Source organism: Sceloporus undulatus, chromosome 2 (genome assembly GCF_019175285.1).
Source record: "Sceloporus undulatus isolate JIND9_A2432 ecotype Alabama chromosome 2, SceUnd_v1.1, whole genome shotgun sequence".
NCBI classification, from domain to species: Eukaryota; Metazoa; Chordata; class Lepidosauria; order Squamata; family Phrynosomatidae; genus Sceloporus; species Sceloporus undulatus.
The window spans coordinates 128,116,438-128,141,049 of NC_056523.1; the positions used below are offsets into that span (position 1 = coordinate 128,116,438).

The 24,612-nt window shown below is 41.5% G+C and overlaps 1 protein-coding gene across 2 annotated transcripts in view; it reads right to left on the reverse strand.

The window, feature by feature from the left end:
* Positions 1-1,529: 1,529 nt before the first annotated feature.
* RNF222 (ring finger protein 222) overlaps positions 1,530-24,612 on the reverse strand; it is a 52,416-nt gene continuing 29,333 nt past the window's right edge. Inside the window, exons 2-4 of one of the 2 annotated variants that reach the window (XM_042453587.1) lie at positions 21,899-22,216; positions 20,427-20,519; positions 1,530-3,446 (exon numbers count right to left, since the gene is read on the reverse strand). In XM_042453587.1, the coding sequence (XP_042309521.1) occupies positions 2,733-3,446; positions 20,427-20,465 (753 nt within the window). In that variant the 5' untranslated portion in view covers positions 20,466-20,519; positions 21,899-22,216 and the 3' untranslated portion in view covers positions 1,530-2,732. Of the gene's footprint in view, positions 3,447-4,694; positions 4,840-20,426; positions 20,520-21,898; positions 22,217-24,612 lie in introns of those variants that run through there. The other variant, XM_042453588.1, reaches the window with a different exon arrangement.

The following is a 24,612-nucleotide window of genomic DNA, read 5'->3' on the forward strand; positions in this document are numbered from 1 at the left end:
TGGGCCCTCTCCTTACGCACGGGATCCATTCCGGGTCCCCCCCGCGTAAGGGAAAATCCGACTATGCTTGAGCCCCATAGGAAATAATGGGGCTCATGCATGTGGCAGAGCGGCGCACATGCCATGGGTGCACGCACTATTGTTTCCCTCCCCAAGCAGCTTCTGCATAAGTTGGAAGCTGCATAAAATGTGTCTGCGCAAGGCATGGGTGCACTGTACTATTGGAATCTGCCTTGATTCCTTTGTGGAAAAGTGGAATACAAATAATAATAATAATAATAATAATAATAATAATAATTAGAATCATGGAGTTGGAAGAGACCACAAGGGCCATCCCGTCCAACCCCTGCCATGCAGAAAATTTAAATCAAAGCATCCCCGACAGATGGCCATCCAGCCTCTGTTTAAAAACCTCTAAGGAAGGAGACTCCACTACACTCCGAGGGAGTGTGTTCCACTCTCGAACAGCCCTTACTGTCTGGAAATTCCTCCTAATGTTGAGGTTGAATCTCTTTTCCTGTAGCTTGCATCCATTGCTCCAGGCCCTAGTTTTGGAGCAGCAGAAAACAAGCTAGCTCCCTCCTCAATATGACATCCCTTCAAATATTTAAATAGGGCTATCATATCACCTCTTAACCTTCTCTTCTCCAGGCTAAACATCCCCAGCTCCCTAAGTCGTTCCTCATAGGACATGGTTGCTCGCCCTCCTTTGGACACACTCCAGTTTCTCAACATCCTTTTTAAATTGTGGTGCCCAGAACTGGACACAATATTCCAGGTGGGGCCTGACCAGAGCAGAATAGAGTACTATTATTAGAGTGCAGTACGATATTGTCAGTTGTTTGGGAATGTTATTTTATTGGGTGACAATTTCCAGAACAACCCAGCCTGTGTGGCCACTGAAGGATTCTCAGAGTTATCATTTATAAAAGTAACTTTTCCAAACTGTGCATTGAAGTTACATCCACTGTCTGCTTAATCCCATGCCATCACTGCATTTTGACAATTTAACACACCACTGAGCATTTCTATAGACCTTGGCTGGGACACATGCAGCCCTGCAGAAATTGGATTGCAGCTACCAGCATTCCTTACCAAAGGCTAAGGGCTGCTAGGACTTACATTTCAATTGTTTAGTCCTCTAGATGACCATGCAATTCCCACCTAAACCATCCTTCCCAGCCAGTGCCCTCTAGATGTGTTTTCATACCATCCCCATCATACCCAGCCAGCATCTGAAAGGTGTCAGGTTAAGGAAGACTACTGCCCTTAGAGGTTATAAACTGCATAGTCTTCTGATAGCACAAAGAATCCCTGTGCATTCAACAACAAGATGCACAAGAACCAGGTAATCCTGTTTAGGCACAAACAAGTAAGGGTAGATTGGGGTGGAGGGAATGTATGAAGCCTGAGAATGAAAAGAAGACAATCTGGCAAAAACAGTCTTGTAATCTGAGACAGATCATTGACTAAGGATTACAACAGCAATGAAAGATTTTATTAATCTTAGTTTTAAACAATAGCAACAATATCAAAAGTAGAAAAAACACAGAAGTTACAAAAGCAAAATAACAACAAATTTAAAATAAATCATCAGAGACTGACGGTTACATGAAGTACACTGTTAGATGGTCTTCCTGCCACAACATCTGATGAAGGTTAATAACTGTATGGAAAATGCATATTATAAAAGCTGGGGCTGAACTGCAACCCAACTAGGGGTCCTTCTCTCACTTGTGCTGCACTCTGGATAAAAAGCTGGAAGAGCCTTTCCCCACCAAACAGGAGAAACAGACATCAGTATCTATCCTGGAGTGATGGAGCCCTGTCTAGTGCAGAAGATGGAAATCCTTCTCAGAGCAATGAAGTCAAAAATCTAGAAGCTGTCTGGGCAAGAGGAGTCTCTTAGTGTTGTAACTGCCCAGGCTGTCTTTGCCTTCTTTTAAAGACTGTCATTTATTTTTATAATTATTGCTACTGGCATAAGAGATGGGATTACATGGAGCTGGCAAGAAATGCTTCTGTCAACACTTCCACCTCCCTAGGAGTTCACCATTTGCTTCCAGAGGTGGCTAGAGGGTTGGATTTGGATATACAGAATGTGGGTTCAGATCCCTGGTCATCTGTGGAATTTGACCTGGTGGCCATGGGAAACACCACCACCACTCTACTCACCCTGTCTAACTCCCCAGGGGAACTGGGAAATGATAATGAAGTCCCTCTGAGTTCCCTGGAGGAAGGGCAAGACTATTCACATAACAAATAAATAATGCTCTTAACAAAATGATTAAACCCTTTCTCTCAGAGTCTTTCCTTGTTCTTCTTAACCATTTCTGAGACACTATTAATCTGGACCAAAGAGGAATGAAATCATCTCCTGCAGTTTCCTTCACAAATCTCCCATAGATCTAAGCCTTGAAAATCTTTGTATTTTCCTGATATTTCACATGGAGCAAGGCAAAAAGTGGGCCATGAGGTACTGCAGGTCCACAAGAGAGAGAGGAGGAACCTGCATATTAGGCCCATATTACAATTTCAATCCATCACATTCATGTTAGGACTCTAGAGCAGTTCTTCCACCATGTTCTTAGACTCCTAGGAAAGTCCATCCACCATATTTGTGTTATACTGCTTATGAAGTTCCTCCACCATGTTTTTTATTGGGCTTATAGGAAGTCCATTTACTATGTTCATATTAGATCTGTAAGTAAGTCCATCCCCCAACACCATATTCATTCATTCTTTCTCTCAAGTAATAGCCATGGGAGGACAGCCCCCAATAATGCAACAGCAGAGACAAGAAAAATGGCCAGCATGATTGGTGATCGGAAACATCCTACTATACCCAGAGACCTTGAAGATGTCACTGATCCTGCAGCTTCCACGTTGTTGTTCTGAGCTATGGCAGAACCATAGTTTTCCTCAATCAGTGGCATGCCACACTGAGTGATAATGAAGATGTGGGATTCCCGCTCCAAGCTACCAGGTTGCACTATGCCAGGGCAGCCACACACACTCTGGTGGGTGTCATAACCATACAGTGGTGCTAGGAAATGGCCAGGCACAACTAAAGTGTTTGATGGACTTAAGGGGACTCCACAGGCCAGAGATGCAGGTGACAGTGGTAACTCCAAAGCTGGAGGGTTCAGGGCTGGCTTCGGCAGCCAGCGAGCCCTTCTCCTGCAAAGAAAGGTCACGAAACGACAGATGGGGCATGTGAGGGTGTTCTGGAGCCGACCTTCATCCCGTGACACCAGAAGGCACTTGACCAAACAGTCATGACAAAAGGTGTGCCCACAGCTCAGTATCCGACGTGAGACCTTTGGGGACTGAAATGGCTCATAACATACAGGACATTCAGATGAGGTGGCAGTAGGACCATCCTTGCTGAGTTTGTTCTGAGACATCCCCACCCTCTTGATCACATGTGTGGCTGTGGCACCAAGCTGTATGAAAGACAGAACATGTGTTTTTGTTTATAGGAAGGCACTGTGCAAAAGAGAGAGTGGGTGGCTATGACCTCAGACTCCAATGAGAGAGTGCTGGCACCACACACTGATGGAAACAGCCCCTTCCATTCCCTCCATGGATAAGCAGACATACCATTCAAATGACAGTGATAGCTACAAGACAAAAAATGTCAGTATTAAAACTATGGCCATTTCTCAAAATTGACAAAAATAACATAAGACGTTCAAACCAAAGGCCTCCCAAGTCCAGCACTCTGTCCCCATGATGGCCAATCAATTGTCTATGGGAAGCCAGCAAGAAGGACAAGAGCAGACCTGAACCCTAGCAACAGATGTACACAAACTGTCCAGGATGCTGGAGGTGTTATATAACCATCCTGACTAGTAGCCACTATTCTTTTCCTGTAGTCTTCTCCTCCATGAATTTATCTAATTCTCTTTTAAAGCTGTACAAAGTTGGCAGCTGTTGCTCTTGTGACAGTCAACTCCACAGCTTAACTGAGCACTGTATGGATGTGGAAAAAGGAATGCATGCTCCACTTTTCTGAAAAAATTGTGAGGTTTTAAAATAAAGTTTTCCACAAACAAGAGAGATTTCTTGCATAACGAAATAGTTTCTTATAATTTAGGCTAAACCCACAACCAAGCACACATAACCAAATATACACATGCCTTTTAAATCACACACCTTTTAAATTACATTTCCTTGATTATATATTCAGTACAATGGTACCTAAGCACCCCAAAGCCACCAGATCCTATCTGATCTTGGAAGCTAAGTAAGGTCAGCCCTGATTATTACCTGGTGGCTGGGGTGAGGGCATAAAGTAATGCTAGGTGCTGTACACTAAATTTCAGTAGAAGGCAATGACAAACCACCTTTGAGTATTGCTTGCCTGAGAAAATTCTATGAAATTCATGGGACCACCATAAATTGACAAAGACTTGAAGGGACACACACAGACATTTGTTGTTGGAAACAACCTGAAGGTGCACCACAACAACAAATCCTCAAGGTGGCTGATTTTACACACACACACACACACACACACACACACACACCTGGACATTCTCTGTCTCCAACTATAAATATATAGCTATATACAGTCTATAGTAACAAAAGTGAAGCCATTTACAGTGTGAAATGTAAAAGATTTAATCCTATTCCACTCCCATTTGTATCAGTAATTCATCAAGAGACTGAAGTGTTACACAGATACTTACAGATCAATAGATGAGAAGGTATGTCTCATCCAAGAAAGTCGTATGAAGTGCACCTTGCCTTCTGGGGCTCCTGAGGTTTTCAAGGAACCCCCTCTAGCATCCCAGCACCTTCCTCCCAAGCACTTTTCCTTCCCAGAGGCAGGGAGCAACCTCCTCTCTATTCACACAGGGTTTCTATGCCTGATCTTCCCAGGCTCCCAGTACCCAAGCCCCGCCTATATAGCAAGGGGTGTTGGATGGGTGGCTCGCACTCTATCCATGCCTTTGCCTTGCGTAAGAATTTTAGGGACAGAAAGCAGGTAGGAGGGTGGCTCCCCAGGAGTGAATGTGGAGGAACTAGTTTGTGAATCGAAGGTTTCTTTCTCCTTCCAGATTTCAGATTTGGGGAGGAGTCACTCTGACTGGATATTTGAATCACATTCTCTCAAAAACACCAGAGGAACTTTGTCAAGCATGGAAATCATGTGTTCTGCCTGTTGAATAAGATACTGAAACAGAGATGTAGGTATATTTGGCCCACCTTTCCCATGGATTCCTTGAGATTGGAGAGCTGTTTGCAATGGCCATAGATGACCAGGGATCTGACATATCACAAGAGAAGGCAACATTTTGCTAGAATTGATCCCAAAGACTATCATGCTGCAGCCCCAGAAATAATACCATTTGCATATTGAAAACAGTTCCAAAGTTTCTAAACTGTTTAGAAGAGTGTGGTAAAGATGTTGTGCTGGAATCTGAGAAATCCAGGTTCAAATCATTTTACCATGGAATTAACCATGTGACCTTAGGCACTTCATTGCCTCTGGCCTGATCTATTTCCAAAGATTGTTGTGAAGATAAAGTGGGGAAGAGGAGAACCATATATGCTACTATGAGTTTATTGGAAGAATGGTGACATATAAATATAACTACTGTACCAGTAATAACATATGTACATACACAAATAGCTGTCTGGTTGTTTGCTGGAGTTAAAACACAGAAAAGTGTATTAAGCTCAGTATTTAGGGAACTCTGCATAGGCTACCAAAGCTTATTTTCAAAGATTAATTCAAACTGTTGGATTTTGCTTGGACACTATTATCTTATGCATTTTAATTACCAGTCTATTTCAATAACATTAAAGTTATACTCAGAGCATAGAAATGTTACTTTTTTGGATGATAATTCCCATACTCTGCCAGCCATGTTGACTTGGCTAAGGAATTTCTGAAACTGTAGTCAAAACAGGTGTTGTTTTTTTTTAAAAAAATAATGTTGTTTTTTCCTTTATAAGAAAGCACAGGTCCATAGTTTGTAAACATCCTGATCCCAGACTGTCTCAAGACATATATAACCAGCCCCCCACCCCCAAACACATACACTTTGTCAGGTCCATCTTAATTTTAAAAGGTTTATCTTCTAGGAATGGGATGTTCTGACCAAAGACAAAAGGAGGGACACAGTGTGACTTCTACAAAGAACCAATTTCAACTGATGCTCAAGATTAAACTTCAAAATGTCCTCTCAAGAGTAGACTTCAGGGGAACAGCATACAATCCCCATCAAATAAGTTGATTTATTAGTTACATTTAGATTTTTCTTCCAGTAAGCTCAAGGTGACATACATGGATCCACTTCCTCTATACTTTAACCTCATAAGCAATCTTTGTGACCTGGGTCAGAATGATAGAAAGAGATACTGGTCCAAGATCTTCAAGTGAATATGGTGGCTCTGAAGTGTCACCTACAGTACACTACACTTCAGGACAGATGTGTCCTGAACAACAATTAGGGACTGATACATGACATTACTTCTGTGTATTCAAATGCTTGACATGTAGTCCTTATAAAAATGCAGAGAAGTTGGTTGGTGATAAATAATACCCTGATCCTTCAGGTGGAAAAATTATCTGATGTCACTTGACTTAACAGTAAAGTGAGAGTTCAATGAGGGCATTTCCCAGGTTGCAAGATGGTAGCTATCCTATCTCAGCTCTGCCAGCTGTATTGGTTCTGTCAGGGATAGAATAAAGGACAAACTACAGGAAAACAAAGCTGTTTTAAGAGGAAGCAGAACTCAAAAGGTTACTTTTAAAAGAAATTTGTTAGAATTCACAGCTTATTACTATGATAGGGCTGAAACAGACAGCCCTTTTGCACTGCCATCTGGGTGGCTTCAGAGTGTGGCATTTATATGCCATATGTCCTGAAGCTGCCCTGAAGCCACCCTGGCTGTTTACACATGGGCAGCTTCAAGGTGCTCCAGTGGCACAGCATTTATATACCACCCACCACCAGAGCACCTTAGAGCCAGCTTTCAGCCACATTGAAGTGGGACAAGCTGGCTTTTGCCATCCAAAAAGGAGCAGCTCATCGCCGCTCCTTTTTTGGCAGAAGAAAAGGCAGATTGGGGCCATGGTGTGTGTTCACCATGGCCCTAATCAAACTTCAGAAGCCCTTCCGCCAATCTGTTTTGCCCCATAGTTACTCTTTTTTAAAAAGTAAATCTATTTCCCTGTTTCTCAGATAACTGTTTTTCTCAGATAGTTATTTTGGTTACTTTCAAATCTGAATACAAAACACTTCACTCGCTCATACATCTTGCTCTCTCCTCAGCAGCCACAACAGAGCACAAAGAAGTAGTATGAGGCATAGCACTAACCACAAGGCATAGTATGAGCCAACATTTAAAGTATGTCGCATTTGTTCTCACCAATTTAGTGAGGCCACACCACTCTGACTATAATAGCAACCAAAAAAAAAATTAGTTACATAGGACTGAAACCTATTGGAGTGCTGTTATTCTTCATTCAATTTTAAGTGTAATGTGGTTATATGTCAATCAGTGGGCTGACAGTAATTAATTAAAAATAACTAGTAGTTTGTAACCAGTTACTTCCAAACTGTAAGGAGGAGGGACATTTCTTGAACATTTTCAATCTGTACATCACTGACCCTTTTCCATCATCACACTGCCAGGACTGCCCAGTATGATTCAGGAACAAACAATAATGACAAGAGCAACTTCATATTTTCCAGTAAAACAAGAAAGAAGAGTCATGAAGCACTTTGAAGATTAACAAACATATCACAGTATGGCAGATATACCTGCTTTTGGGGGGGGGGGGTACTTGACCATGGTGGATGGGATCACTGTACCCACTTCAGTCTTTGAAGGATTCCTTCTAAAAACAATTACACAGAGACCTCTAACAAACTCACTAATACACATAGCTTGGTGTTATAATATTAAGAGCTAAAAACAAGATAGATTTGGTGCATGGTGGCATCTCTGGTTAAGTTTATGGATTGAAGGGCAAACTGAGATGTGAAGAAAACACTGCTGAGCTACCTTCTTTTTTGTGGGTAGTGAGGCTATAAAATTACCAGTACCCTTCATTCCACATTAAGCAGCCATTACACACTAAAGAATTTTAGAGCAAGATGAGGACTCACAATCTAGATCAGAGCTATGGTGCTGGAAGAGAAAATTTAACTCTTTCTCTACGTTACATTCCTGATTTACATTATCCAACCACAACCTACAATGTGCTTTTAGTCCCACTGGAGAAAACATCTGAGTCTCCATATCATCTTCTGTACACTTTGTGGCTTCATACTACAGAATTATAGAGCCATGATTCTACTTTCATGGCATGGTTTCATCCTGTGGAACCCTGGGATTGGCCTTTTAAGGATAGACCTTTGGGATTCTCTGCTAGGGAGCACCTCTGGTGCCTCTGAACAAACTACAAACCCCAGAATGATCTCACAGGCTACAGCCAGGGCTGTCAAACTGGAATTACAACACTATAATTGTGCAGCTGTAGAGCCAGCATGGTGTAGTGGTTTGAGTATCAGATAAGGGCTCTGGAGACCAGAGTTTGATTCCCCACTTGGCCATGAAACCCACCGGGTAACCTTGGGCAAGACACATTCTCTCAGCCTCAGGGGAAGGCAATGGCAAACCTAATCTGAACAAATCTTGCCAAGAAAACCTCTTTAATAGGTTCGCCTTTGGGTTGCCATAAATCAGAAACAACTAGAAGGCACACAGCAACAACAACAATTGTGCAATGTGAAAGGGCTTTTGGTATCACATTTTCTGCAGCTGATTGTCCTCATGCTTCTATATCTGCCTTGCTCCGACGGAATATTTAAGGCCTTTATATACAGCACTGTGGAGGTTATTGTTCTCTTGGGACAAGCTGACCAAAATTACTCTTTCCTCTGCTAACCTCCATAATGAGGAACCCTAGTTCCTGTGCTCATGTCTTCAAGTATTCACACAGTGTGACCTCTCCTAACTACAATGTGACTCATTCTGATTCCCACCCTTCAGTGTCCCAGTCCCTGCTGGGGAAGACATAGATGTTAATAATCTAATGAAGAAGGTGAGTCACAGGCTGAGTATCTATGGCCTGTTACAGACAGCCAAAATAAAGCTGCTTCGAGTCACAAGTATGTGTTTCAATGATGCATGGTCCTAGAGTCAGAAGCCACCAAAGCCCACCTCCGCTAGGCTGGAGCGTGCTTTGCTTCTGGACTCTTAGGACGCATGCATCATTGAAACACCATACCTCCACTGTGACTCGAAGCAGCTTTATTTTGGCTGTCTGTAACAGGCCTATAATTCTGGTAGGCAAGACTGGGATCTCTCACCGCAGGGAGGCTAGCTTGGAAAGCCTGGCCTTGGGTGCACCTCCACTATAGAAATAATGCAGTTTGACACATCTTTAACTGTCATGGCTACAACCTACAGAATCCTGGTGTTTATAGTTTGTGAGGCACCAGTAGTTTTTGACAGAAAAAAAATAAAGAACTTGTTACACTACAAAAGCCAGTATTCCATTGCATCCACACAATGTTATCCAGTGGAGCTATCGGGAAAAATCAAGGGCCTTTTACACTTTGGCCCACAAGAAGAGAATAAAGACCACTCAACAGCTCATGGTGAAGAATTTGCAAGACACGTATTTTCAAGAAGTTTTGCAGACAAAATTGCTGACTGGGGGATTATTCAGATTGTGAAAATAATCTGGGTTGAATCATTGTTCAGATGCATTTTGGTTGCATCTAATTAAGTTCTTGGAGGGGAGATTGCCAAAAAGCCCACTTAACCCAGTATAATCGATATCAGGTTTTCCCATGAGTTTTTAAAAAAGATTTGCATTATCAGGCAGTGTGAATAACCAATGCAAATAGAATGGGATAAACTGGGATAAAACTTTGCATGCCTTGAAACATGCTTAGAACGGATTCACATGGTTGACTCCATCTTTATTTGAATGCTGGCACATGTGAGCACTCGAACTTGCAGAGATAGGCATAGATGTGGTTCTATAGTTCTATATCAACAAACTTAGAATGTATGAGTGAAGTTATTTGCATAGTCACGCTCAAAAAAACAATGAATGACCCCTTGGGAGCTGTAGTTTAGACAGGTTCAGTGGATGCAATCTTGGTGATTGCTTGTCCTCTATTATTGGATAAATTTCAGTTTTGTACAGCCTGATGTAGACTGGATATGGACTGGAGCCTTGGAGAAATGAGAGCCACCACATGTGCACTGGGTCCTTGCCCTCCAGATTCATGAAAGCAGCCAGAGAGGGATTGGCCAAGTGGGTAAGGGGAGTGATGAATGTCTCACTGCAGCAAGGAAAGTTTCCATCCTGCCTAAGGGAGGCTGTGGTGAGACCATTACTGAAAAAGACATCCCTGGATCCCATCATTCTGGATAACTATTGGCCAGTCTCTAATATTCCATTCTCAGGCAAAGTTCTGGAGTGAGTGGTGGCCTCTTAGCTGCATGGATTTCTGGATGAAACTACTATCTAGATCCATTTCAATCTAGCTTCAGGTCTGGTTACAAGAAAGAGATAGCATTAGTCACATTGATGAATGACCTATGCAGAGAACTAGATGGAGGAGGGTGGGCCTGAACATTCAGGCCAAAATAAAGCTGCTTTGGGTCATTTTGGAGGTATGCTGTTTAAGTGATGCATGCATCCTAAGAGACCGGAAACCACGCCAAAGCCATGCTTCAGTCCTAAGGACTGGAGCACGGCTTTAGCACAGCTTCTGGTCTCTTAAGATGCATGTGTCATTTAAACAGCATACCTCTAAAGTGACCTGAAACAGATTTATTTTGGCCTGTCTGTTCAGGCCCTGTGTCCCTGTTGGTTCTGCTTGCTCTCAGCAGCTTTCAGTAGCATCAACCATGGTATTCTTCTGGGCTGCCTCTCCGAGATGGGACTTGGGGGGCACTGTTATGTGGACGACACTGGTTCTGGTCTTACTTGGAGAGGCGAACTCAAAAGGAAGTGCTGAGAGACTCCTGTTCGACTCCCTGGCCATTAACCTGTGGAGTCCTACAGAGCTCTGTTTTGTTACCTATGTTGTTTAACATCTATATGAAACTATTGGGAGAGGTTATCAGAGATTGGGAGTGTGGTGTCACTAGTATACAGATGACACCCAAGTCTATCTTTCCTTTCCATCCGATTCCAAGGAAGTTGACTCCATGCTAAACCAGTCTGCTGTCTTTAATGGACAAACAAATTGAAACTTAATCCATACAAGACAGAGGTGCTCCTGGTCAGTTAAAAGGCAGATCAGGGAATGGGGATTTTGCCTGTGATGGACAGGGTTACACTCCCCCTGAAATCTCAGGCTCATAGCTTGGGTGTGGAATTCATAGTTTTTGGAATATTTTCATTCTGTGGATTCTTGAATCTGTGGCTAAAAAAATGGTGGATATGGATGGCTGACTGTACTCAAAATCTCCCAAGTTAATGCAGGCCCAACTCCCACAAGTGTGTTTCTTTCTCCTTTCCAGAAAAAAATATGATAAAAATGAAGCTGATAATGAACAATTTACTGCCTTTTTATGACTCTCAAAATCTGCTGCTTGTAGCAGTCACTTTGCCCAATAGATGGGCCAGTGCTGGAAGTACTTTATGTTTAAATATGGCACCATATAAAAAGTGGTACACAGAAGACTACATCAAGGACAAAGGTAGTGCAACATCCTTGCCCATGGCATGCTAGTTTCCATTGTGCAGAACATTTTTTATAGGAGGGAACAATTACATTTTGAACAGGCAGTCTCTCACATGTAATCTGAAGTGGTATAATTCAGCAAGAGCAGCGGCAGCACAGCAACACCTGGGCCTCCTCAGAGGCAAGGAGGAGAGGAGAGAGACCCTGGGAGGAAGGGCATAAAACCCCCTCCTCCCCACCGCCAAGCTCCAGCAGCGGCAGCACAGTAGCATTTTCTCTTTTTGCATATTTCTATTGCACTAATATAAAAGTAACTTTATACTGAGGTGGGGAGACTGAAACTAGCACCACTTGAATTGATTTTAGATGACAGTTGCCCTTATCTACTAGTGTTATAAATTCTTATGTTAAGTTTTGAAAAGAACCAAAGAGGCCAACCTATAGTAACTCAATCTGCTCTTACTACTCTTTTAATAAGTGCTACTCATGAGCTTATGAGCTTATTAGTATATTTTGTAACGGCAAAGTGTAAACCATGGTGATGCTTACAATACAAGACTGCAAGAATCTGGATGTTGTTCCGGATTTTATGCATCTTCCCCATAAAAAGAAAGGAAAAAAACATACAGAACAAATGAAACAAGGGAAAATACCAGCATATTTTTCTCCAATAGTAAAAGTAAACAGCCCTGTTCCCGAGTTGCCCTCAGACACAGTGTTGGACTGGACCCTAGATCACAAGCAGATCCTTTTTGACCCACGAGATGGGGGTGGTATAAGTCTAGCAGAAGAAATATCCCTGGCAATCAGCAATGGATATGCTGATTCACCAGACAATTGGAGAAATGAAACCAGCCTGAAAATTCTGGATGATGAGGTTGTCACTCTACCTGATACCTCATGCCAAAATAGAGAAAAATGGGATATAAAACTTGCAGAATCATTAACAGCAGTAAATGCAGATATCCGTGAGATGACAGCAGACATACAAGCAATTAAGGATTGTCTCATTAAATGCAATGGATTATTTACAACAATGGCTGAAGCTCTAATGAAAATAGAAGCTAATGGGGCGACAAAGTCGTCGGATCAAGAAGTCTTCTCAATTTTTCCCCACATGAAGGAGGAAGCAAAAAAACCAGATAAGGAATTAACCTACAGAGATCGAAAATCCAAACAAGAAAGCCCTAGTGCAAAAATGAAGAGTAAGAATATCAAGAAAAGTGAGAGAAGAAAGGTGAGAAGATTTCCTCAGCGTAAGGAAAAGATGAACTTTCAAAAACTATATAACTTGCTAAAAAAGAACACTGAGACAACTACAGCATTGAAGAACCAAGCCAAACCTACTAAATCAAGAGAAACTGCAATGAATTCTGAATCTAAATGCCTGAGGTCCATGCCAGATAGACAAAGTGTCACTCAAAATCATATACCTAACCCAGAGAATGGAGTAGAACTGACCAACCAAGATCCCTGGGAAACTGCCCTCAGAAAATGCACTGAGAACAAAGTAGGGGAAATACCCCAGAGGGAAAATTCCCAACTTCCCAAGGTGGAGGTAAGAAGGTTTGGAACCTAACTTTAGCCACAGACAAACTGGTCATTAGTACTTATCCAAAACCAAGGGGTATGCTAGCGCAGAATGAGAGGAAAGATCACCTCCTATTTACTCTATTCTGGGCAGCAGGCATATCTATCAGAATGGCAGAGGTTGTCCAAGTTGAGTATTTATTCTATAACTATTCCCAAGCCCGAGCTATTATAACATTCTCAAATGTGAACGAAATATATTCGTGCAGTAGCAGACTTTTAAATAATGGTTTGATAAGCTCTCGCTTCTTTAAAAATAAAGCACCACCAATCCCATTAATTAAGCCCCCACCAAAATTGGTTGCCCCCACTAAAATTAGTCAACCAATCTCATTGACCTGACAGAGCCTGAGATATGCTTAGAACAGATACCAGAAGGGAAACAAATTATGACCGAGTTACCCACCAATACATCAAAACTTGTTACATCCAGTGCACTGTGTACCCCAGAGGAGGAGTCTCTTTTGAAAACCTTTCAAATACTGCCAATAGTGGAACAAACTGAGATTATAGAAAGGCTATCCATATTGAAAGATAAATTAATAAGAGTTCAAAGAAATAGTGAAACAGAAAAGGGCAAGTCCCTAGACTGGAAAGTAAATAAGAAAGAGAGTGACAGGAACCCCAATTTGTTTCTCCAAGAGCCAACAACTGGGAGTGAGGAAAACAAAACTAATAGCGGGTGGATGGGCAAGCAGAATTTTTGTGGACGGTATCTTTCAGGAAATGGCTGTATAGTCCACGATGAGCATGGGAAATTGACAGAGATTGAAAAAATAGAGTGACAGCCCAAGAACAACCCAAAAATCCTTAATAGGATGAAAACATCCAACCTTCATTGTGCTCCCTGGCCCTATACCAATGTAAACCCTTCTCATCAGAGGAAAGCTGGGGTGACTTCCCAACTAAGCTGTCTTTCTTGGAACATAACTAGATGGAGAGCCAAATTAAAAGACAATGAACATATCAACTTTCTATGGAACTTTGATATAATCTTCCTCCAAGAAACATGGTCCCTAGTAAACTTAGATTTTAATGGCTATGATATTCTGGATATACCTGCAACATCTTTAAAGACTAAAGGAAGACCTATGCCGGGATTGGCTATCATGTTAGCTACATCTCTCAAGGCTCGGAAAAAATGTTTATTACACTGTGAACAGCTGGCTATAGCATGCTTATTTGAGTTCAGCTCCTTACAATTACTACTGATTAATGTATACATCCCCCCATTGACGAACAGGGAGGACATTAAGCAAAAATGGGAGAACCTAGAGAACTATATAGTCAATCTGGAGAGGCAATTCCCTAGAGCACACCTAATTGTATTGGGAGATTTCAATGCCAGAATTGGGCCCAATAACGAGGCCCTTCTTTCATCTCGAGACTGGCATTTAGAAGAAATGAGGGAGTACATTTTAAATCAGAATAGACATTCTAAAGATACTAGAATCAATTATGCTGGTATATGCCTTATCCAAATGGTAGGACGCTTGGCTTTAAAAATAATTAATGGAGATCCACATTTTGAAACACAAGGCGAATATACATATATATCATCAAGAGGCAGCAGTACAATCGATTATCTACTAGTCTCCAATTCCATTTATAAAATCATATCAAAATTCGTGGTAGGACACAGACTAGAAAGTGATCATCTCCCCCTCTCTTTTTCTCTTAAGATGGCTATGAATGTCCATTTAAGATCTCAGCCTCAGCTTGACAATTCAGTAATAGAAGTCAGGCATAAAAGACTGAAATGGACAGAATAAGTTCTAGGATAACAACAGCATTAAATTTAGAACCATGTCTCCAGCTTAGAGACCACATTATCAATGCACAAGACTTCCAGACTGTACTGAGAAACTACTCAGAGCTTTTTATAAGGTTAACACCTATCCAAAGAGGCACTGAGGAAAGAAATTGAACTTTTAATAATAAGAGGCCTAAAACAGAACTGGAAAAAGAATGTACAGAAACAAAAAAAGCTCTAGTGAGTCTATATCACAACTATAGGAGGGACAATAATCAAAATCTACCTAAAATGTATTACACCATAAAAAAAAACACTATAAACATCTGTTAGCAAGAAGAAATATAGAGTCTAGGCAAAAACAGTGGTCAGCATTAGTTGATGCTTCTATACATAAGAACACCAAACAGTTCTGGACTATTGTCACAGGTGGGCTTGGTAACTTTCAGGGAGCACCACAATGTAATATTCCTACCTGCGTGTGGGAAGATTACTTCTCTACACTATATAAGGAGAAAGAAGGATATAATACTGGAGAATTAGAAGTTTTAAATCCCACTCTGAACTCACTAGATATGCTAGAATGGCCGCCAGTGACCCAACATGAAATCAAGCTGCTGATCTCTATGATCAGGTCTGGAAAAGCACCAGGCCCAGACTTAATTATGCCAGAACTTCTCAAGACCAATATCTTGTGGTGGGCACCTTTGCTAGCAACCCTCTTTACCCATATAAATTGGACAGCTCAATTCCCAACTAGTTGGACAAAAGCCATCATAGTACCAATATATTAAAAGGGGGATAAAAATGACCCTGCAAACTATTGCCCCATCAGTCTCTTATCAGTAGTGAGCAAATTGTATGGTCACTATCTTAATAACAAACTGACTGATTGGATAGAAGCAGAAAAGATTATTGGAGACGAACAGGCAGGTTTCAGAAAAGGAAAGACAACGATTGACTATTGTGTAATTCTAAAACATTTAGCTGAAAAATATGCAAATGCCCCAAACAACAACTTGCATGTTGCTTTCATGGATCTGAAGACAGCTTTTGATTCTATACCCAGAGCCTAGCTATGGGCTAAATTGCTCAATACTACAATCGATAAAAGACTACTTTGGTTAATTATGAACCTATATAACAACACAACAATACAGGTAAGAACAGGGCTACAAGGGAATTTAACCAGGGACATCTATACATATAGAGGGGTTCGCCAAGGATGCATTCTGGCACCCACCCTATTTAATTTATATTTGAATGATCTAGCTAGTTATTTGGCATCAGATATGTATCACACCCCTAAAATAGCTTCAACTAGCATCCCACTACTTTTATATGCAGATGATGCTGCTCTCCTTTCTTTTAGTAAAATCGGACAAAAGCGCCTGTTAAGAGTATTTATACAGTACTGTGATGAAAACCAACTAACCATTAATTATGATAAATCCAAAATTATGATTTTTTCTAAGACTCGTACTGTAAATGATTGGGAAATAGCGGGTCATAAAATCAATCAGGTTAGATGTTTTAAGTACCTAGGTATAATCTTTCAAGCAGATGGCTCATGGGTATCTCATCATACTGCAGCTGTCCAGTCTGCAAGTAACAGCAGTAAAGCAATATCCCGGGGTTTTTTTACACCAAGGGAGGCCAATTTATACCTGCTGCATGTAGGATACAGCAGGCTAAGATTATCCCTCAGTGATTGTTTGGCATTCCAATATGGATATTGGGCTTCTCTTCATTGGTTGAACGGGTTCTATCAACCTTTCTTAGAAATTTGTTTGGAGTCCCAAAATGTGTGTCATCAGCTACCTTGAGATTGGAATCTGGGTGTATATCAATGGAATGTATTGCATGGGAATGGGCTCTAAGATACTGGCTAAAGCTTATGTTTGCAGGCCCAGAAAGAGGTTTCATGAATCTGATATGGAAGGACTCATATAAATCTCAAACACTCAGAGCGATCCAAGAAAAGCTTCAGAGATTGGGCCTTTCAGATAGTTTTCCATCCACGTTACAGTGGACAACGGCAAGGAAAATCCTCATACAAAGGATCAGAGATATCAATACCCAGCACTCATCATCAATCGCCAACACAACTTGCTCTCCCACTAATTTAGATCTAGAATTTAATATAAAGGGTGGCGCAAACTACTTGAAAAATCTTACAATCCCCAAATATCATTTGGCATTTTCTAAAGCGAGATTTAATGTATTTCCATCTGCGGTATTGGAAGGCCGTTTTCAACATGTTGAATATAAAGATCGTCTGTGCCCTTGTGGAGAAGGGTCTGTAGAATCTATATCACATATCCTTCTTATATGTACCTTCTACAAGGATGACAGACTGAGATTAATAAAACCATTATTAGATAAATTTCAGGGAAGATCTCAGGGCTGGTATACAAGATATCTATTGAAGGACACTGATAAAAAGGTTACAGAAGAGGTGACAAAATTTTGTTTTGCAGCAATCAAGACACGGTGAGCTATAATTAATACAGCAAGAATAAATAACTGGTATTAGTAATTAACAGTAAACATCCCCTTTTGACCTAGTTCATTTTTATAGCATACAGTATCTGTTTTGCAAAATAAGGGCTGGATATGCTCTTAACTGAATGTTGTTGTTTTTAATTGTACAGACTTTGCATATTTATGCTCAATATGTCATTGCTATGTCAAACTGGTTGTAGTTGTTTTGCTTTGTTTTTAATTTTTTATTTTATTGCCTAGAGGTCTGTTGACTGTAATAAAGGTTTGATACATGATACATAATTCAGCAAGAGCTGTGACTGAAGTAATTTTCCTTAATTTTTTCCCCTCTTATAGTCTGGCCTCCCAGAAATTCTGAAATTAGTAAATGTTTCATCATCCTTTGACCCCATTTACGGAAGAGGAAATAAAAAAAAAACACAGTAGGAGGAAATAGGTCAGGAAAGATGCTGGGCTTTCTATACTGACACCAGCTAAGGCACTGGTGACTAAAGGTGTAGCCACACTGTTGAATTAAAGCAGTTTGAAACCACTTTAACTGTCATGACTCTATCCTACAGAATCCTGGGATCTGTAGCATGGTGAGGTATTCAGCCTGGTGTGTCAGAGACTCTGTTGCTTCACCAAAATAAAAATCAGTGGCAATCCTGCACCAGGTGTTACCCGGTGCAGGGGACAAGACTTCCGGGGAGGCTTCCAGGAGTGGGGGTGCATGGGAGTGGCCGTGTGGGCATGAGAAGCACCTGCACAGACCTGGGCAGCACCCGCGTGGCTCTGGGCAATGTCTGTGCGAGCCTGGGAAGTGCCCTTGTGGCAGAGGCCAACTGGATGTCACCTCCCCCCCGCTACTGTGGCATCACCCCTCTTCTGGGGTCTCACCTGGTGCAGCCGGCACCCCTCACACCCCTCCAGTGATGGTACTGCTAAAAGTCCCAGGATTCTGTAGGGTAGAGTCATGATGTCAAACTGTTTTAATTCTACAATGTGGCTATCCATCCCTAAGAGTGCTGGACCTATCAACAGGCAGAGCAAGGTGCTCCCTTTGGCTTTCATGAATTTGGACATTGCAACAGGGGAGCAAAACAAAATCATTTGATATGGCATTTTGGCTGACAGAAGTGAATATAGGTGACTGAAGGAGTTTCTGCCCCACGTGTCAAATAAGGCAATTATCTTTGGGTATTATGCTGCTTGACTTGAGCATTAGTGCTGGGGAAGCACTGTCCCAGGCAGCAAAATGTCTTCATCTCTGGTCCTTAAACCTTCTGTCATTAATGAAAAGTTGGGTCCCTCATGGCCTGTAAAAGTTCCAAGCAAGAGGCCCATTGATCTGAACCAATTTCTTCTCTCATCATGAATTTTGTACTTTGGCAGTACCATTCTTATAATCAAGATCTAATTCATTTTCTAGTCCATGGCTTAGTTCTCATTGCAGCTGCCCTCAGTTGGAAATTCAAAATGGAATATTCCTTCATTTTTGTGGTTGTTTTAAATCTACCCACTCAAGATCAGCGACTGTCCTTGTGATATTCTTATTTTTACTTTCAAGCAACCACAAGGGGTGGGTCATTCTGGAGTAAAAGCAGAGCAAGAATATAGTGGATAGAGTATTGCACTGGGACCAGGTTTGAGTCTCCACTGTCCCATGAAACTATCTGGGTGAACTTGGACCAATCTCTGTCTCTCAATCTCTCTGCCTTGACCAACCTTCAAGTCATACTGATGACGAAGCAGGCTTGTTTTCTGCTGCTCTAGAGAACAGGACCTGGAACAATGGGTTTAAGCTACAGGAAAAGATATTCCACCTCAACATTAGGAGGAACTTCCTGACAGTAAAGGCTGTTTGACAGTGGAACAAACTCCCTCGGAGTGTAGTGGAGTCTCCTTACTTAGAGGTCTTTGAACAGAGGCTGGATGGCCATCTGTCAGGGATGGTTTGATTGTGAGTTTCTGAGTGGAAGGCGGTTAAATTGGATGGCCCTTGTGGTCTCTTTCAACTGTATGATTCTATGACTTTGTAGGATTGCTGGTATGAAAATAAAGAGAGGGAAGACCCATTTTTGCTGCTCTGAGATCATAGAGGAAAAGGCCAAATATAAATGCAGCTAATAAATACAAATGAAAATGAAAAAAGCATAAGGAAAGAGCTTATCACATGAACTTAAAAACTGGCTCAAGTCTCCCAGGCTGCAGCTGGGACACAGGATGGAGTTGGGGATTATGTCATGCTAAACTGCTGCCTAATCACCAGCTGCCATCAGCCCGGGTCCCAGCCACTCCGCCAGCACTATTTAGAAGCCGGAAAGCTTCCGAGCCGACCTTGAAAAAGTGCCAGCGGAGTGTGGCTGGGACCCAGCTTGGACCCAGGCTGATGGGTGCCAGAGATTAGGTGGTGATTTATCATGCGATAATCCCTGCCTCCATCCCATGACCCAGCTGCAGCCTGGGAGGCTTGAGACAGTTCTAAAGTTCATGCAATAACCTCCAAAGTTTATTCCTTGTTTCCATGCCCTTTTCCTTCACTTCTTCCTGAACTGTGAATTGCATACACAAACAATTACAGACCGACATGTTAAAGTTGACAGAGGATCCAATCACTAACCTCTCTTGCTTCATAGTAAAAAGAGAGTTTAGGAAGAATTCCCCCTGCCCTGCCCCACTTCTGACATGTCAATTGACTGCTTATGTGGAAACCTATTGTTTTGTTTTGAATGAGGACCTTCCAGTTTGTGAACCTTGCTTGCAGTCTTCAAAGAGGTACAGCCTCAGTGAGAACTAGGCCAAAAAGAAACTATGAGCTCACCCTCAAGCACTATATATAAGCACTAGCTAAACAGGCCTGTCAGCTCCTGTCACTCTGGTAGCAATGGAAACTGAGATGCTTTGGCAGGTCAAGTACATACCTTCTTGCCACAACTGGCTAGTGTGGGTGGTGTCCCCATTCTCCAGGGCAGGTATACACCCCATCTTTTTTTTCCCAGAACAAATTGAGGGATCTAAGAGGGACAACTGCATTAGATAAACAAATGGGCTTAGATGCTAACAAAAAATGCTCCATAGAATTCACATTTGTTGTTGTGTTTACTCTGGAATATTAGATGATGCCTCCAAATTCTGTAACTTAAAGAGGCAAACATATTGGTGTGTTCAAGCACAGCAAATAGGAATCTTGTAGCACCTTTAAAGCCCACTGATTAACTATATCATCAGCTTTTGAGTATTATAACAGATGAATATGAGAAAATGAATTGGAATTCATAAGAAGTCATGCCAAAATAATTCTGTAAATCTTAAAGGAACAACAAAACTCCTTTATTGCTATAGCTTTCTTCATTGGATCTTACCACTGCAGTTATTAAAGCAGAAACTCAGGTTACCTCAAACAGATAAAGGCTGCCTCTACACTGCAGAACTGATGCAGTTTGAGGTTTGTAGTTTAGCCTTCTCCATCAGAGAGCTCTGGTGCCACAAAAAACAAATCCCAAGATTCCAGAGGATGTATCCATGGCAATTAAAGTGGTGTTTAACTGCATTAATTCTGCAGTGTGGCAGCAGCCAAAGTGGACATGAGGAGAGCCACCTTAAAATCAGGGGAAAGAAGAGGGGATATAAAACACCCTGCAACATTTCACAGATGAAAACTGGGATATACATGGTCAAGCAACAACACAGGGTGATCAAGATGGCAATTAATGAGGAAGAACTCCATAGTTCAGAGAGGCTGTAGAAGTTTGCTTTTGCCTTAGCCTACTGGGAAGGGCAAGTTTTTGACCTCTGCTCTCTCCCCTGTAGAATTGAGTGCCAACTATGGCCCGGGACAGACCGCCAGAAAACGGTGGTCTGCAGGCACCTATTTTACCTCCGGAGGGACGCCGTAGCTGCCAAACAACATGGCGTCCCTCCATAGTAAAAAGAATCCAGTTCTTCCAGGTTCTTTTTGTGCTTCCCAGGTTATGTCACGAGTGCACCAATGGCGCACTCATGACATAAGCAATGTACAGGAACATGCATATGCTGCATGGCACTTATGCCAAAATGGTGGCCCCCCTGTGGATGGGAGGCCGCCATTAGGTCGCCGTCTGCAACCCTACTATTGCCACTGCTACACTGCATTTGGGCCGTCTGTCTTGGCCCTACATTCTGAACTCAATTTACAGCAATTGAAGTTAGCCTAGGACAAAGGGTGAAAGTGCGATGAGCAGACTGAAACTGGGATAGTTTAAAAACAGCTGAAAAATGGGATGGCAGAGGATTAACTGGAACTATCCCTGATAGATCAGGACAGTTGGAGGGAATGACATAAATGTAACAAAGAAAGAAAGATTGCATGAGAGATTAACCAATGGTTGTTTTAATAAACTGGAATACTTCTTACCAGGTGACAGTGGGACAGTGGAGTGCATTGCCTTCCTGTACTGTATGAACATGCTGCACACAATGTCTAAGAATATAAGACTCTCTCAGTGCAGAGACTGAGACTAATCTGCGCCTCTCATCAACCACAATTCCACATAGCATGGAAACTAGCGCACTTAGCTAAATATTTCATCTTTGACAGTGGCAGATAAATTTACGAGAATGCATGTGGGATGATTCAGAGGGCACTTCTAGTTCCAGGACTTTTGCAACATCTAGAGATGGATGACCTTTGATCCACTTAAGAACCAATTTCCAGTTGTCTCAGATGTTTAGTCTGAAAAGAAAGCAAGCAAGGAAGAAATCAGTCACATGCCTTGGACATCTGAGGCTGCTCCAGATTTGCTAGTGGCTCCCTATAGACATTGGAGCTCAGTATTTAATCTTCCCCAGAAGCTAAAACAATTTTAGGTGCCACGTCCTTGAAACACAGCAGTTTTTTTCCAAACAGGTTCCTCTGCCTTAGGAAATCTTGGCTTGCCTTGCACCATCCCTCTCATTTTACTTTCAGACCGCAGGGGTTTCAGTCAACTGACTGAGGTACAGAAGGTAAGATCCAAGTAAGTTAATACACAACTATAAATTATATAACATATATAGCTTAAGTTGTTACTGCATAACATTAATAATTATCTCAGCTTAGATGTCATCCTTCCTTCCAGATTCTTTACGCTAAAGTCTGTATCTCTGACCAAGACGATTACAGGCCAAGCAGAATTTAAGAGCATCATCCCTAGCTCCTCTGTTCCGCTGAAGCTCATAGCTGTGAATTCATTTCAGGAGGTTTTGCTTCTCACCATGACAGGTGACAGTGTTTTTCAGAAGCAAGTTCATCCAGTCCAATATGAGGGTGCACCTAAACTGTAGAAATAATGAAGTCTGACACCACTTTAACTGCTCTGGCTCCATCGGACAGAATCCCGGGATTTGTAGTTTTGTGAAATACCAGCACTCTTTGGGCAGAGAAGGCTAAAAAACTTGTAAAACTACAAACCCCAACATTCAGTAATGTAGACTCAAGTCAATCAGCTTGGACTTTAGTCGGACTCAAGTTGCTTCAAGGACTTGACCTGGATTTGATTTGGCAAAAATGACACACTGACTCGATTTTGATTCTATGATTTATTTGAGACTTGTATATTTTTAGTGACTGACTTGCTGGTGCCATTCAATTTAAGCAGCAGGCAAGACCCACCCCTAAAGTGTGGGGCACATTTCTCAGAAGTGAACAGTAAATGCTTTACATAATGAGCTTGAGGCAGAAGGATCCTTCTAAAGCTTTTGAAAACTATAGTTTTCTGTGGGTTTTTCAGGCTATGTTTTGCCTGCATCTGTGGCTGACATCTTCAGAGAAACTTTTGAAAACTTCTCTGATTTGCAGTAGGGACAGGTTGCTAAACAGACCTCAACCCCCACCTCAAGTCTACTGCCTAACATTTGCTGTTTACTCTGAGAAATGTACCCTCCCTCCTTTTTTTCTGTTAAAATTTGGCTCCCAGGCTTGAGACCCAACTTGAGACTTGAAGGTAGAAACTGGAGACTTCACTTGAGACTTGGACTAAAAGACTTGACTACACCACTGCCAGAATTCCATATGGTGGAGCTACAGCATTTAACATGGTGTCTAACTGCATTATTTCTACAATGTAGATGCACCCTGAGTCAAATGCTACCCAGTTCCTAACTCCAAAGTAAAGTGGGGTAGCTCAGAGTAACCTAGCATTTTCTAGTTTGCACTGTTCTTTGCCAACTCTTGGTGATGTGAGTTACCGTATCATCTTAGCTCAGGGGAAAAAACTTCTGCTGATACTATACTGTTGGTTATAGAAGTAATATAGCTGATAGAGACAACAGTAAAGATAATGTTATGAAATCTGTAACCAGATGGTCTCCTACAATGTCCTTTCTACCTTGTAATTTGCTGATCTTGCAATTAACAAGTTACAAACAACTAATTACTTGTCATTATTTTTCAATAGGCAAGGCACAATTAAGTTACGTCATTAAAATATAACAAGGGTAGCTTCACTCATTTTATGATATATAAGTAATTTTTAAAAATTATTTTTATAGTGATATAGTTGTGCAGCCTCACTAAGTGTTGGAAAAGGAGTAGTCCTATGGTTTAAGTATGGTTTGTGGTATGCCTTGTGCTGCTGCCCCATGCTGAGATGGCAATAAATGGACAGGAAGAGAATATGCCAGTGGCTTGTAGCATTTATCCTTTTTTGTAAAACATTTTTAATTAAAATTTATTAATGCATTCTAAAACAAAACATGACAACAAACAGTACACCAAAACAACAATAAATAAAGACAATAACCCAGAAAAGTCTCTGAAAATTATAGATAAAAGGTGTATTCAGTGATCCTGAAAGACATCTTTCCATAAAAAATTAGGTAAAATTGGGGGATGTCTAGAGACTAGACATCTAGAATCTTTAGTCTCTAGTCTCTAGCATTTATCCTTTTAAGCAACTAAAAGTAATTATTTAGTTACTTCTCAGATACAGAGGGAAAGCCTGAATCCTATTAACACTGAATACTGTTGGAATTCCCATTTAGAGTTTTTATTGTTGTTCTGTACCTTCACGTAATTTCTGACATGACCCTAAGAATCTATCATAGGGCTTTCTTGGCAAGATTTGTTCAGAGGGGGCTTGCCATTCCCTT